At 38.5% G+C, this 13741-nt stretch overlaps 2 protein-coding genes across 6 annotated transcripts in view; one reads left to right on the forward strand and one right to left on the reverse strand.

The window, feature by feature from the left end:
• The window catches only part of LOC102237337 (VPS10 domain-containing receptor SorCS1-like), a 164646-nt gene that overhangs the window by 57743 nt on the left and 93162 nt on the right, over nucleotides 1-13741 (forward strand). The gene's annotated exons all lie outside the window — the stretch shown is intronic.
• LOC111608614 lies at nucleotides 773-5431 on the reverse strand. Its single transcript, XM_023333703.1, has 8 exons — nucleotides 4561-5431; nucleotides 4024-4184; nucleotides 3651-3843; nucleotides 3202-3273; nucleotides 2734-2805; nucleotides 2267-2338; nucleotides 1908-1979; nucleotides 773-1148 (listed from the first exon to the last, which is right to left on the reverse strand). The coding sequence occupies exons 1-8, from the start codon at nucleotides 4675-4677 to the stop codon at nucleotides 1098-1100; spliced, it is 810 nt and encodes a 269-aa protein (XP_023189471.1). The 5' UTR covers nucleotides 4678-5431; the 3' UTR covers nucleotides 773-1097.

The raw sequence follows: 13741 nt of genomic DNA on the forward strand, positions 1-13741 counted from the left end.
TTCACCAAAGTGCCTCATGACCGCAGCAACCTCTACGGGAGACCATGGATGTTTTTTTGCTCTCCTAGCACTTTCCAGAGATGCTAGAAAAAAGACAAATAATTCATTATTAAAAACCAACTCCAATTGTTAATTTTTCTTTGTTATAAATTATGTAATGCCTGTTTATTCCCCTTTTCAAATGAGCATTCATAAAGAACTTACATTAGTGGGACAAGCTACAGAAATGAGCATGTAGGTTGCACCGATGAAAATTAATTTCTGCAAATGCCAAACAGCTTATACTGCTGTTAACTCTTGGTATGGTTGCTTGGTATGTATGACTGATTATTTGACTGAATTCTGGAAAAACAAATATTTTTCATAATCTAAAATTGCATTTGTTTGACAAACAGGCCTCAGCAGCTGGTGAAGAACCATCCAAAGCCAAAAGACTTGTTCTTCCTTCTCATGCTGGTTCCTAGTCTTTTTTCCAGTGAAAGAGATCCCACTCAGAACCATCTCACTGATTCCACCAAAATACATTTCTGTACAGGTGCAGCATCAGCAAATGCCCATTGATTGATATCTCTGATTTCCTTAAACCAGAGATTAACCAAATTTAACATCTTAAATTTGGTGAATATCTTAAAATTAACCAAATTTAAAGATATATTCCAATTACTTTGCTTATTACAGTTTTGTGGTGCTTTGCTACTTTGAAAAACTATAACTATCTGAATGTATTTCAGATTAAGATTGGCATAGAGAAAGTAGTATAAACAGTCCCATTACTCATCACTAAATTAGATTTTCTAGCATCTGAACATTGACTATGTGAAAGTTTATCATTTTAATACAAGGTACAGTTTTATATGGTATGTGCATGGTAATTTAAGCCAGATGACATATTGGATCATGTCTGCTCAAAATATTATGCATAAAGAAGAAAATGGTCATCCTATTGCCTTTCAGTGGTGTGGATCATTACTTTTGACCATGCTTCAGTTGTGCTTTTGAGCTTAAGTAGATTGGTGTTTCTTGACTTGTGTAGGTGTGGTGACTTACCAGAATTTTTATTTGTGTTCATTTTCTGCGGGGCTCTATGTCCTTCCGTTTTAGTTTTCTGTTGATTTCTTTCCCCTTACCATCTCTGTGTTTACTTTGTGCTGAAAAGAAGAACATATAAAAAAATAATGGTCTGGATGAGCATTTATTTGTTGTAGGTAGGTTCCTTAAACTGTGAAGTCCAAAACACTCCTTTATGGGGTTAATCAACTGAAAAGTAAAGAACACTCGCTTAATGTACAGTAAGTCTGTTCCCAATGTAGAAAACAGTCCTCCTAATTCCTGCACATTACATGTTGAATATTACACAGGACCTGTGTGTCTGTGCACTTCTACATGTAACTTTCATTCTTTTGTACTTGCAATTTCAAAACTCAGTCCTCCTGATATCACCACCTTACATGATGACTATTACACAAGACCTGTGCATTTGAACAGTAGTTAATATAATTTCAATGACTTCATTTTAGAAAATAAGTTGGTCGTTTGAGACCAATAGTACCTCTGGAGGGTTGGTTAAACAGGATCTGCATGCATCCAGGTCACCAGCCTGATATAGTTCATTTTTGAACATCTGAAATGTAAAGACCACTCACTAATTGTGAGTTTGTTCCCAATGTAGAAAACAGTCCTCCTTATTCCGGGACCTTACATTTGAGTATTACACAGGACCTGTGTGTATGGGCGTTTCTACATGTCACTTTCATTCTTATGTACTTGTAATTTCAAACCTCTGTCCTCCCTTTTTAGGCAGCTTACATATCAAGTATTACACAAGACCTATATGTTTGAACAGCACTTAATATCGTTTCAATTACTTTATTTTAGAAAATAAGTTGGTCGTTGGAGACCAAAATTACCTCTGCAGGGTTGGTTGAACAGGTTCTGCATGCATCTACCTCACCAGCCTGACACAGCTCATCTTTGGAAATCTGAAAAGTAAAGAACACTCACTGAATGTGAGTTTGTTCCCAATGTAGAAAACAGTCCTCACTATTCCAGCACATTACATGTTGAGTATTACACAGGACCTCTGTGTATGGGTGTTTTCACATGTAACTTTTATTCTTATGTACTTGTAATTTCAAATCTCTGTCCTCCCTTTTTAGGCAACTTACATATCAAGTATTACACAAGAGCTATGGGTTTGCACAGAACTTAATATTGTTTAAATGACTTTATTTTAGAAAATAAGTTGGTTGTTGGAGACCAAAATTACCTCTGGAGGGTTGGTTGAACAGGATCTGTACGCATCCACATGACCAGCCTGACACGGTTCTTCTATGGAAATCTGAAATGTAAAGAACACTTGCTGAATGTGAGTTTGTTCCCAATGTAGAAAACAGTCCTCCTTATTCAGCCACATTACATGTTGAGTATTACACAGGACCTCTGTGTATGGGCGTTTCTACATGTCACTTTCATTCTTCTGTACTTGTAATTTCAAACCTCAGTCCTCCTTATTCTGGCACCTTACATGATGAGTATTACACAGGACCTGTGTGTATGGGCGTTTCTACATGTAACATTCATTCTTTTGTACTTGTAATTTCAAACCTCAGTCCTCCCTTTTTATGCAGCTTACATATCAAATACTAGACAACACCTGTGTGTTTGAACAGTACTTAATATCCTTTCAATGACTTAATTTTAGAAAATAAGTTGGTTGTTGGACACCAAAATTACCTCTGGAGGGTTGGTTGAACAGGATCCGCATGCATCCACGTCACCAGCCTGACACCTTTCATCTTTGGAAATCTGAAATGTAAAGAACACTCACTGAATATGAGTTTGTTCCCAATGTAGAAAACAGTCCTCCTTATTCCAGCACATTACATGTTGAGTATTACACAGGACCTGTGTGTATGGGCGCTTCTACATTTAACTTTCAGTCTTTTGTACTTGTAATTTCGAAACTAAGTCCTCCTTATTCTGGTACCTTACATGTTGAGTATTACACAGGACCTGTGTGTATGGGCGCTTCTAAATGCAACTTTCAATTCTTCTGTACTTGTAATTTCAAACCTCAGTCCTCCCGTTTTATGCAGCTTACATGTCAAGTATTACACAAGTCCTGTGTGTTTGAACAGTACTAAATATCATTTCAATCACTTTATTTTAGAAAATATGTTGGTCGTTTCAAACCAAAATTACCTCTGGAGGGTTAGTTGAACAGGATCCGCATGCGTCCACGTCAACAGCCTGACACAGTTCATCTTTGGAAATCTGAAATGAAGGGATGTACACTGAATGAGTCCGTACTTCTAAACCTACTACTGAATGAACCTGTCCAGCTGATTGTTAACCAGAACCTTTGTGTATTGACACTGCAAAATATATCTCCTGCTATAAAATGTTCATAAATATAAGGTTAGAATAAATTAATTTACATATGACAGTTTCTAGCATTTTGGATAGCACTGAACCAAGTTGAAATATTGGTCTGATTAAGTCTTTCTCCAAAATCTGTTTTTTTAGGCACTGCTAATCACTTCTTGTTTTCAACTATAATGAAACTCTGTACTACAACATGACATATCCTTCAAAAATGTCTTCAATGCTAGTAAAATGACTTGTGATAGAATTTTCACTCTTATCAATACCTTTCTTCTCCATGGCCAGTCAGAATCACCATAAACATAAGTGATTTCTTCCCCAGGACCAATATCTTTGAGTGCAAATAAACAAAGATGAGGTCTTCCATCCACCCTTGTAACTTTCAATTTGCTGTTTGGGTTCATCTCTTCATCATTTACCAGCCTCCCCAATGATCCATCCTCTCTGGCAGCATCAACACTAAAATATTAAGTAAGCAATAAGAATAATTATACCATGCAAGGGAAAGGATTTTGCATGTTTGCATGTCGGAAGAATATTCCTCCACCAACTAAAACTACTTTTACTGATGAAGCTGAAAATGTTTACATCACTTTGTTTAAATATAAAATAAAAAACAACCTTAAAACAGTCACATACCAAAGCTGTTGTCCATTGAACTTGAAATCAAACATAAAAGCCTCGAGTGCATCATGGTAAATTTTCAATCGGTTTTCTTGTTCCTTTCTACTTATGACTTCCCCTCTGTACTCAATAAGAATCTCCTTTTTGAAAGCACCGGCAACTGTACACACCCCGACCTGTAGGTAAACATAAGGAGTAAAGTAGAATAAACTTTAAACAATGCAGATCTTTCAAACAGTAGCAAATGAGATTAACATTTTTCAAAATCACTTAATTGATCTAATTTGATGTCTTTCTGTGATTACATAAACATTTGTTTGTCAACAGAATGGTGCTTCTAAATGTCACTCATTCTTTTGTACTTGTAATTTCAAAACTCAGTCCTCCTTTACATATATATATATATATATATATATATATATATATATATATATATATATGTTAATAATGTGCGGTATAAAAATAGTTTAAATGTCAAAACGCAAGATTAAAGAAAAAAAGCAATCCTTCAATAAACTCTGGAATCATGTGCATAATAAAGTCACAACTCACCTTTAAATGAATTAATGTATTTTCATCAAATCCCTCTTTATCTTCACCTAAGGAGCAATAATAACTGGCATCATGTTTGGGATTTCTTTTTGCTCTCTGAGACCTTGTTGCTGACATCTCCTGCAAAGATCAGAGTAACGTGCTGTTGAGTAACAACATGACACTGTACACCAGGGGTGTCAAACTCCAGGCATCGAGGGCCAGTGTACTGCAACTTTTAGATGTTCCTCTGGTCCAAAATACCTGAATTATATGACTGAATTAGCTTCTAAGTGCAGTCAAGTTGATGACCTGCTGATAACCACCCCATTTGATCCAGCCGTGTGGCATCACAGACACATCTAAAAGTTGCTGGACACAAGCCCTCAAGAACTTGAGTTTGACACCTCTGCTGTACACAATATGATTTGATGCTATTGTATGAGAAAATGCTGTATTGAAGTACACAGTATTACATAATTGACTTTCTATTGACAAGTTCTCAATACCTTCAAATATTAAAACATTATCTTAATACTAATGATTATTACCTAGATAATTTGTGCCTGTGAAAGAATATCACTCACTGATACACAGAAAATGACCAAATACAGTTTTGTCTAATTCTGGAGTGAGTCACCTTCCCTTTAAACTCTGGTACGCTGACTAAGATGGTTGGTAAGAACTAGCTAAACTGCAGCAAATCAGATGCTTTGGTGTATCCAAACATCAAGTAACCTACAACATTCTTCAGAATTACAATGTTACATATCGTAAGAGAGTCTGTATGAGTCTTACCTCTTCCTCCAAGCAAAAGAAGTTCTATTAGCACTAATTGCTTGCACCTGGTCTTGATGGACTGTACCACGTTGATAGAGGAGGAGGGGTACAACAAAAGGAGAAATCCATTTTGTTTTGGAAGCATACAAGGTTTGATTTTTTTTCAGGAACAAGAAAATTAATTTATTTGAGTAATATTTTGTAACTTTCCTTCAATATTTCAAAGTTAAATAGTTTATCATACATTTTTATTTAATTAGGAGGCAGCAGTCAGATGGTATCTCCCACCAGCAATGTTTCATCATTTAAAAGGAAAGTCACTTCTTTTAATCATTTCTGTTCAATCAATTAATCAAGTTTACTTGTATAGCACATTTCAGCAGCAGTGCAGTTCAGTTTATATCATAAAAACAAAAACTGTTGTCTAATGACAGACACAACACCAGCAGAAAATGGTTGTCTGTTGTACCTGCCTACAGACAAATTAGACTACCTAATCTGCATGTAGGCAGAGTAGCAACATTGAGATAATGACAAAATATCAATTTTTAAAGTTTTGTGCTAACAGTAACATAAGTAATCATATTTTTGGCACTTTAAATATTATTTAAATAAATGCTTTTTATTTTTATATTTGTAATTCTGTATTACTCCATGAATAGTTATCCCTTCTTTCAAATTCAAAAATACTTTATTGATCCTAAAAGGGAAATTAAATTAAAAAAAGCTTGGGTCCTCTACCACAGGCCTTGGAGTCTGAGTGGTCTTCACGGTATATTAGCAGTTCCCAAGGGTGTGCTTCTCTGCATCATGCATTCCAATTTATTTCTAGGTATTCGTTTGAGCCACTCTTCCAGTTTAGGGGTTATCACCCTGAGGGTTTCAGTGACCACAGGCACTACTGTTGCCATCACCTTCCTCACTCTTTTAACCTCCTATCATGCATGGCATGCATTATTAATTCGTCTTCGATATTTGGGCTGATTGGGACCTAATGATTCCAAAAACAAAGAATTATCTTTCTACATGATATGTGGACATCATTTTTTTTTTCAGAAAAATATTTATTCATTTTTAAATCACCATATTTAGCGCCTTTGTAAATCTCTACAGTTGCTAACTTTTGTAAACTTACACCACAACAATAAACACTGAACATCTTGGGTCTAGCCTGTAATGTGTTATAATCTTCCACCACCACTAAGTCATAAAATAATGACCTAACATGCAGACACCAGACCCCATGTAGAGCAAAATTTAGTATTGTGGACTAGACAGCCCAAAATAAGTCATCCACTTATATGGAAAATGTTTTTCTCAGGCTCCAGGAGGATGATGCTTTTTATGAGCCTTTGGTATTTCTCTAGTTTTTTCTGTTCCTTCTGATAATTTGGGATAGCTTTATCATTACAACTGATTTGCTCTGCTGCTCAGTGATCACCATGTCCAGTTGGTTTACTTTTCCCATTTGTCTTTCTGTATCTGGAAGTCCCACACGATCTTAGTTTGTTCATTTTCTACCACCATATGTGGCATTTTCGATTTTATCGAGGTGTGTTCAAGGTTACATTCCCTTCAGATGTTTCTTTACACTATTCCGGGTACTTGGTTGTGGCATTCCATGTATTCTTTTCATGCTACCATCTTACATCCTGGATTTAGATACTAGATTGTCTCAGGGGACTCTGCATACCATGCACCCAAGATCTTGCTTGGTATTATAGAGGGCCGCTATTGCTCTGGTGCTAGGCACCTGCTTATGTGCCACCATGAATACTACCTCTGTGCTGTGTTTCAGTCTAAGTCTTTCTGTCCATTGGTAGTATTGTTTACTCTTTGTTGTAAAACACCCTGTTGTTATGGTTGTGCATCATAACAAATAGCAAAGTATGAAAAATATTTCCAAAAATCAGTCCAAATACACAGTATCCAAAACAAGAAGGAACTGTCCAAACAAAAGCTATTTTTCCCCCAGAAAGGCAGGAATGAAAGTTTAAAAGTAAAATTATCAATGAAAGAACAGAACTACTCCAATGTGCTACAACCTGAGCAGCACAATTTTCCATGCATCATCAGCAGCTTTTGTATTCTTATATCAGTGGACTGAATTTCCTCCCTTTTCCATCTTATCATCCCAGCAGGCTATATGATAACTGTGAATGCATAGCTGTTGATTGTCTGGACCTTGTTTCTCTCATTGGACTTGCCTTACTTATTGTAGGTACAGTGGCTTGCATAAGTGTCCATAGCCCTTGAACCTTTCTATTTTGTCACATTACAACCGCAAACATATTTTTACAGAATTCTATGGGAAAGACAAACACAAAGTGGTATACATTTGTGAAGTAGAGACAAAACTATACATGATTCAAAACATTTTTTACAAATGAAAGCTGAAAAGTGCAGTGTGCAAAAGTGTTCAACCCCCTTTCCCTAAGTGCAACCAATTGCCTTCAGAAGTTGCCTGATGACTACTAATGACTAAATAGAGTCCACCTGTGTGTAATCTAATCTTAGTAAAAATTCAACTCCTCTATGACTGCCTCAAAGGTTGGTTAAGAGAATATTTAGGAGCAAACAGCATCATCAAGTCCAAGGAACACATCAGACAGGTCAGGGATAAAGTTGTGTGGAAGCTTAAAGCAGGCTTAGGCTATAAACATGTTTTCCAAGCTTTGAATATCTCACAGAGTACTGTTCCACAAATAATCTGGAAATGGAAAGAGCATGGCACAGCTGTGAACCTACCAAGACAAGGCCATCCACCTAAACTTACAGGCTGAATAAGAAGAGCACTGATCAGAGATGCAACCAAGAGGTCCATGGTGGCTCTGGACCAAATGCAGAGATATCCACACCTCAGATGGGGGAATCTGTTCACAGTACAACTATTAGTCATGCACTGCACAAATGTGGTTTTCTGGAAGAGTGGCAATAAAAAAGCCATTATATAAAGAAAACCATAAGAAGTCCCATTTGCAGTTCGCCAGAAGCCATGTTGCGATACAGCAAAAATGATAAGACAAGACCAAAATTGAACTTTTTGGCAAAAATACAAAGCACTATTTGTGGCGGAGAACGGACACTGTACATCACTCTGAACACACCTTCCCCACTAACAAACATGGTGGTGGCAGCATCATGCTCTGGTGGTGCTTCTTTTCTTCAGGGACAGGAAAGATTGTAAGATGGATTGAGCCAAATACAGGGCAATCTTGGAAGAAAACCTGCTGGAGTCTGCAAAAGACTTGAGGCTGTGGTGGAGGTTCACCTTCCAGCAGGACAATGACCCTAAACATAAAGCCAGATCTATAATGGAATGGTTTAAATCAAAACATATTTATGTGTTAGAATGGCAAAGTCAAAGTCTAGACATAAATTCTGCTTCAAAATGCTTGGTTTTGGGGACGCAGAGCAGACCAGAATCAACAAAATGTTATTAGTGGAGTGCAAAAATAGTTTGGTGAAAAAATGGCTGTCTTATGGTTCATATTTCTTTTAATCCATGCACTTATTTCACACATTTATTAACCATGATGTTTTAAATAAACAATATTTGATCAAAATATATATTAATTTCTGTATATTTTTAGGTGCCACATACATTCCAAGGTTGGACAAAAGGTTGGGTTTGTCATGATTTGGGTGGTGAGGCAGAGGCAGCAGACCCAGGGTAAGATGAATAAGATGGTTTAATAATGAAAGAAGTCCAGAAATCCAAAAACATACAAAGTCCAGGCAGCACAAATGAGCGGATGCAGAAGCTCGCAGATAGTGACAACAGGTACTGGACAAACACGACAAAGACCCGACGAGGAACAAAGAACATAGGTGGGGTTAAATACACAGAGGGTAATCAAGGAGACAAGAAACACCTGGGAACAATCAAGGGGAGACAGGACAACACGGAGACTCAGAGAGACAGAAACTAAAAATAAACACAGCTAAGGAAAAGATCCTGACCTTTATAAAATATTCACTCTTATAGCACAGAGTAATCATATTGCCAACTCATCCCCAGTGTAAATAGCGACACATGAATTAGAAGGACAGTGTAATCATTAGCAGGACCTTCCGGCAGACAACCAATCAGAATAAGACCTTGTGTGAATATTCATGAGGTATTGCTATTACACAAACCTGCCATAGGGGGCACTGTGGTGATACACAGATTATACACAAAATCAGGTTTATGTGTATTAAGCGGACATCTCTTTTTTTTTGCATTTTTGGGGTTTATGGACCAATAGAAACCTTTCTACGTTTTTAGATTTTTGTCAGAATTAGCAGGACACCGCTCCTGTCCTGTTAATTCAAAATGTCCTTCTAGTGTTGTGTGTATTCTGACAAAATGTCCTGCTAAATCACATACACCAACACACACACACACACACACACACACACACACACACACACACACACCTCCATCACGTTTACTCATGTCCTCTACGTTAACCTGCAGGTCATGACACCTTTTCACTTTGCAGCATGTCCAAACGGCCGTCGCTGCAGCTCATACTTCCTCACAGAGAAAAGCCTTCATCCCTGGGATTTGTCTGCTTTCCCTCCCGTTCAGTCCTGCCAAACTTGCTCATTTGTCCTTGGATTAATTCCTGGTAGAGGGGAGCCAGAATGCCTCCCGCCTCGGCCTGTACAAGTGCTCCACAGCCAAAGCCTTGTCTGGCTCAGCAGCCTGGCCTTGAACGGCTTCCTGTGTGGGCTTGGTTGAATTTCTGGTCAGGACTGGCACCATAAGGTGCCAACTGTTATTCAATACAAGTGAATTCTGACGGTTTGGGTTTGATCTTTGAGACCCAACGCGTCGGCGCGGTGTGAGCATCTGATGGAGCCGTTCTGGTGCTGCTGACCCGGGGCTGCTGGGAGCTGGGCTTCATAAACCGAAGATGATTGTTTACCATCCTGTTGACCAAATTATATCCTATAAGCAGCACTAAACCTGAGCTCACACTTTGCCTTTGTCTCGTTGTGGAGAGTCTCTGGTGGAAAACTTGAACCAGAAGTTATTTGGTTTGACCTGCAAAAATTCACCTCTGACCAACGTCCAGCTCTGTTATGAATTTCAGAGAAATTGGCTCCTGCGACCTGAATCTGGATGAAATGGAAGATAATGGATGGATCGAAGGAAGCAAAACCCCAAATCTTAAGCCTCAAGACAAATGCATGCTGCGCTCTCCAGATTTCCAAATGTCTTACCTTTTTCCTCTCACTTCACGCATGTGAAGGTTTTTATGATATACGTGAAGGAAGGGGGGGTCATAGTTTTGTCTAGGCCACGCCAAAGTGTTGCTTCTGTTTTATATAATCATAAATTGAATGCAAATCATGAGAATCTTTATTTAAAACATGAACTAGTGGGACTCAGGAGCAAACAGCCGAACGTGTTAGCCACCACCCTCAGTGGCTCCTCAGGCAGCTCCTTAGGGGTCTGCTTTTAATCCGGCGTTGCCTCGGGCAACGACTGCACCACCCTCAAGGATCCAAAGTGGATGAAATTAAACAAAATCAAAGATCCTAAAATCGCTTTGATAAAGTTAAAATTTCTAGATCTTCAGTAAATCTGTACTTCGTCCTTCAGTGAACAGCCAGCAAATATTAGCTCTTATGAAGCCTTTTAAAGAAATTATGCAAATCTATTAAAGTTTTCAAAGCAGATTTAAAAGGAAGGTAAAGTGAAGATGCCACAGAGGTTTCTTTGACCTTTCACCTTTGCTGCAGTAGAAATATCTGGAGGCCAAACCTCCGTCTTTCAGGCGCCGCTCCACCTTCCTCTTCACTGAAGTTCAGATTCCACCTGAGCGTGTTTCAGGTGAGAAGGTTGAGTGTGACATGAATAAATCAAGCATTCATAACTGTTGAAATGAAAAAAAAAATACAAACAGGCCTCAGAACTGAATGGATGCAGCTTGTCACTCCGTTTCTCATTCAGTGCAGGAAGCGCTTTGTGTTCTGTGAAAGATGCTCTCACTGCTATCTGCAGGACGCTGGCCATGAATTTCCTTTCAGTAATTGTGTCAGGTCTTATCTCCCCTTTATGACAAACTGCTAAACAGTGATTTATTGTCTGAATTGGCATTCTCTTCAGGATCTTTGGTTCTTGAACGCCTGGAAAAATGTTTAAACAGGCTTGACTTGTGCGTGTGCATGTGTTGGAGCACATTCAGGATGCCGCACAAGGTGCCGGCTCCTGGGAGATATTTCAATTTACAACAAGCTGACGTTTTCCACCACTAAATTAAAGGACTGGTTCAGGATCTGTAATCAGTCTAAACGGTAGTTTACTTTTTATACTACAACTGCTGTCTCTGTGGACAGGTCACCAGTCCATCGGACTTGCAGGATGACCATGCACACAGTCAGAACAAATCTTCACTCAGCGCGTCAGTCAAACGTTGCTGAACGGCCGATAAAATGACCAGCTGGTGGAATATCCTCCACCAGTCATAAGGACTGGCAGCTCTGGTGTGTTTTCAGTGAAATCCTCTTTCAAAGTAAGAAGAATAATGTTCATACACATTGCCTGGCCAAAAAAAAAAGTCGCCACCGAAAAATGGTCACACTCTCTAATATTTTGTTGGACCGCCTTTAGCTCTGATTACAGCCCGCATTCGCTGTGGCATTGTTTCAATAAGCTTCTGCACTGTCACAAGATTTATTTCCATCCAGTGTTGCATTAATCTTTCACCAAGATCTTGTATTGATGATGGGAGAGTCTGACCACTTCTCCAGCACATCCCAAAGATTCTCAATGGGGTTAAGGTCTGGACTCTGTGGTGGCCAATCCATGTGTGAAAAAGATGTCTCATGCTCCCTGAACCACTCTTTCACAATATGAGCCCCATGAATCCTGGCATTGTCATCTTGGAATATGCCCGTTCCATTTGGGAAGACCAAATCCATTGATGGAATAACCTGGTCATTCAGTATATTCAGGTAGTCAGCTGACCTCATTCTTTGGGCCACAATGTTGCTGAACCTAGACCTGACCAACTGCAGCAACCCCAGATCATAGCACTGCCCCCACAGGCTTGTACAGTAGGCACTAGGCATGATGGGTGCATCACTTCACCTGCCTCTCTTCTTACCCTGATGCCCCATCACTCTGGAACAGGGTAAATCTGGACTCATCAGACCACATGACCCTCTTCCATTCCTCCAGAGTCCAATCTTTATGCTCCCTAGCAAACTGAAGCCTTTTTTTCTGGTTAGCCTTACTGATTAGAGCTTTTCTTACGGCTACACAGCTGTTCAATCCCAACCCCTTGAGTTCCCTTCGCATTGTGCATGTGGAAATGCTTTTGCGTTCACAATTAAACATACTCCTGAGTTCTGCTGTTTTTCTTCGATTTGATTTGACCAAACGTTTAAGTAATCGCCGATCATGATCATTCAGGATTTTTTCCGACCACATTTCTTCCTGGAAGACGATGGTTCCCCACCATCCTTCCAGTTTTTAATGATGCGTTGGACAGTTCTTAACCCAATTCTAGTAGTTTCTGCAATCTCCTTAGATGTTTTCTCTGCTTGATGCATGCCAATGATTTGACCCTTCTTAAACAGACTAACGTCTTTTCCACGACCACAGGATGCGTCTTTTGCCATGGTTGTTTAAGAAATGAGGAGTTACTCATTGCATCAGCTGGGGTTAAATAACTTGTTGCCAGCTGAAAGATAATCAGTACTTATCCAATAGGAGGCTTGTACCTATTTGCTTAGTTAAATCCAGGTAGCGACTTTTTTTTTTGGCCAGGCAGTGTACGTTCATCAGTAAGTCTGATTAGTAATTTGTCATCAAATGTAGCAACACGACGAAGCTGCAGGTTTAACTCAGATGGAGGTCATTTGTGGACCTTATGTGTAAAAATGGTTGATATCTGATCCAAGTGGAGCTGATGAAGACTTTGAAACATTTTTAGGATGAGATTTTCTTAAATGAATAATGTTAAGTACAACACAAGGTGTTTTTCTTTTCTTTTATTAGTTTTATATTGATTTTAATATCAGTGGCCACAGATTTCAGCAGCTCTTTACTTAACAAACCTTATTAAACTTTACTAGAGACAGTAAGGATTTTAGAGGAAAGTTCTCATTTTTCTTGCTGAGATTAAACTAAAAACATTTTCTAAACCAAGAAAATAAAAAAACATTTGACCAAAAAAGTTAGAAACCTGCACAGCTTTCCATTGTCAGGAGCTACTATGAGTTGTTCTTTTCTACTTTTTCAGAAAATATTGCATGTTTACAAAAATGAAAGGTTTACAATAAAGTTATTGAGCATTTTATTTGGGAATAAACCTGGCCCCTCAGTGCTTTCAGTTCGGTGATTTTCTTTTTACATGAAATCAAGAGTTTCTATGAAAAAAATGTAACGTTTTTTACGGAGAAGTTTTAAGCGAGCGTTGAG

Source organism: Xiphophorus maculatus, chromosome 5, assembly GCF_002775205.1.
Source record: "Xiphophorus maculatus strain JP 163 A chromosome 5, X_maculatus-5.0-male, whole genome shotgun sequence".
Classification (NCBI taxonomy): domain Eukaryota; kingdom Metazoa; phylum Chordata; class Actinopteri; order Cyprinodontiformes; family Poeciliidae; genus Xiphophorus; species Xiphophorus maculatus.

Excerpts from the sequence above, each read along its gene's own strand:
- LOC111608614 (XM_023333703.1), bottom strand. The coding sequence starts at position 4,677 with ATGTCAGCAACAAGGTCTCAGAGAGCAAAAAGAAATCCCAAACATGAT. Across the intron at positions 4,185-4,560 it reads ATACATTAATTCATTTAAAG|GTCGGGGTGTGTACAGTTGC; the intron begins GTGAGTTGTGAC and ends GTTTACCTACAG. Across the intron at positions 3,844-4,023 it reads TTCAATGGACAACAGCTTTG|TGTTGATGCTGCCAGAGAGG; the intron begins GTATGTGACTGT and ends TTAATATTTTAG.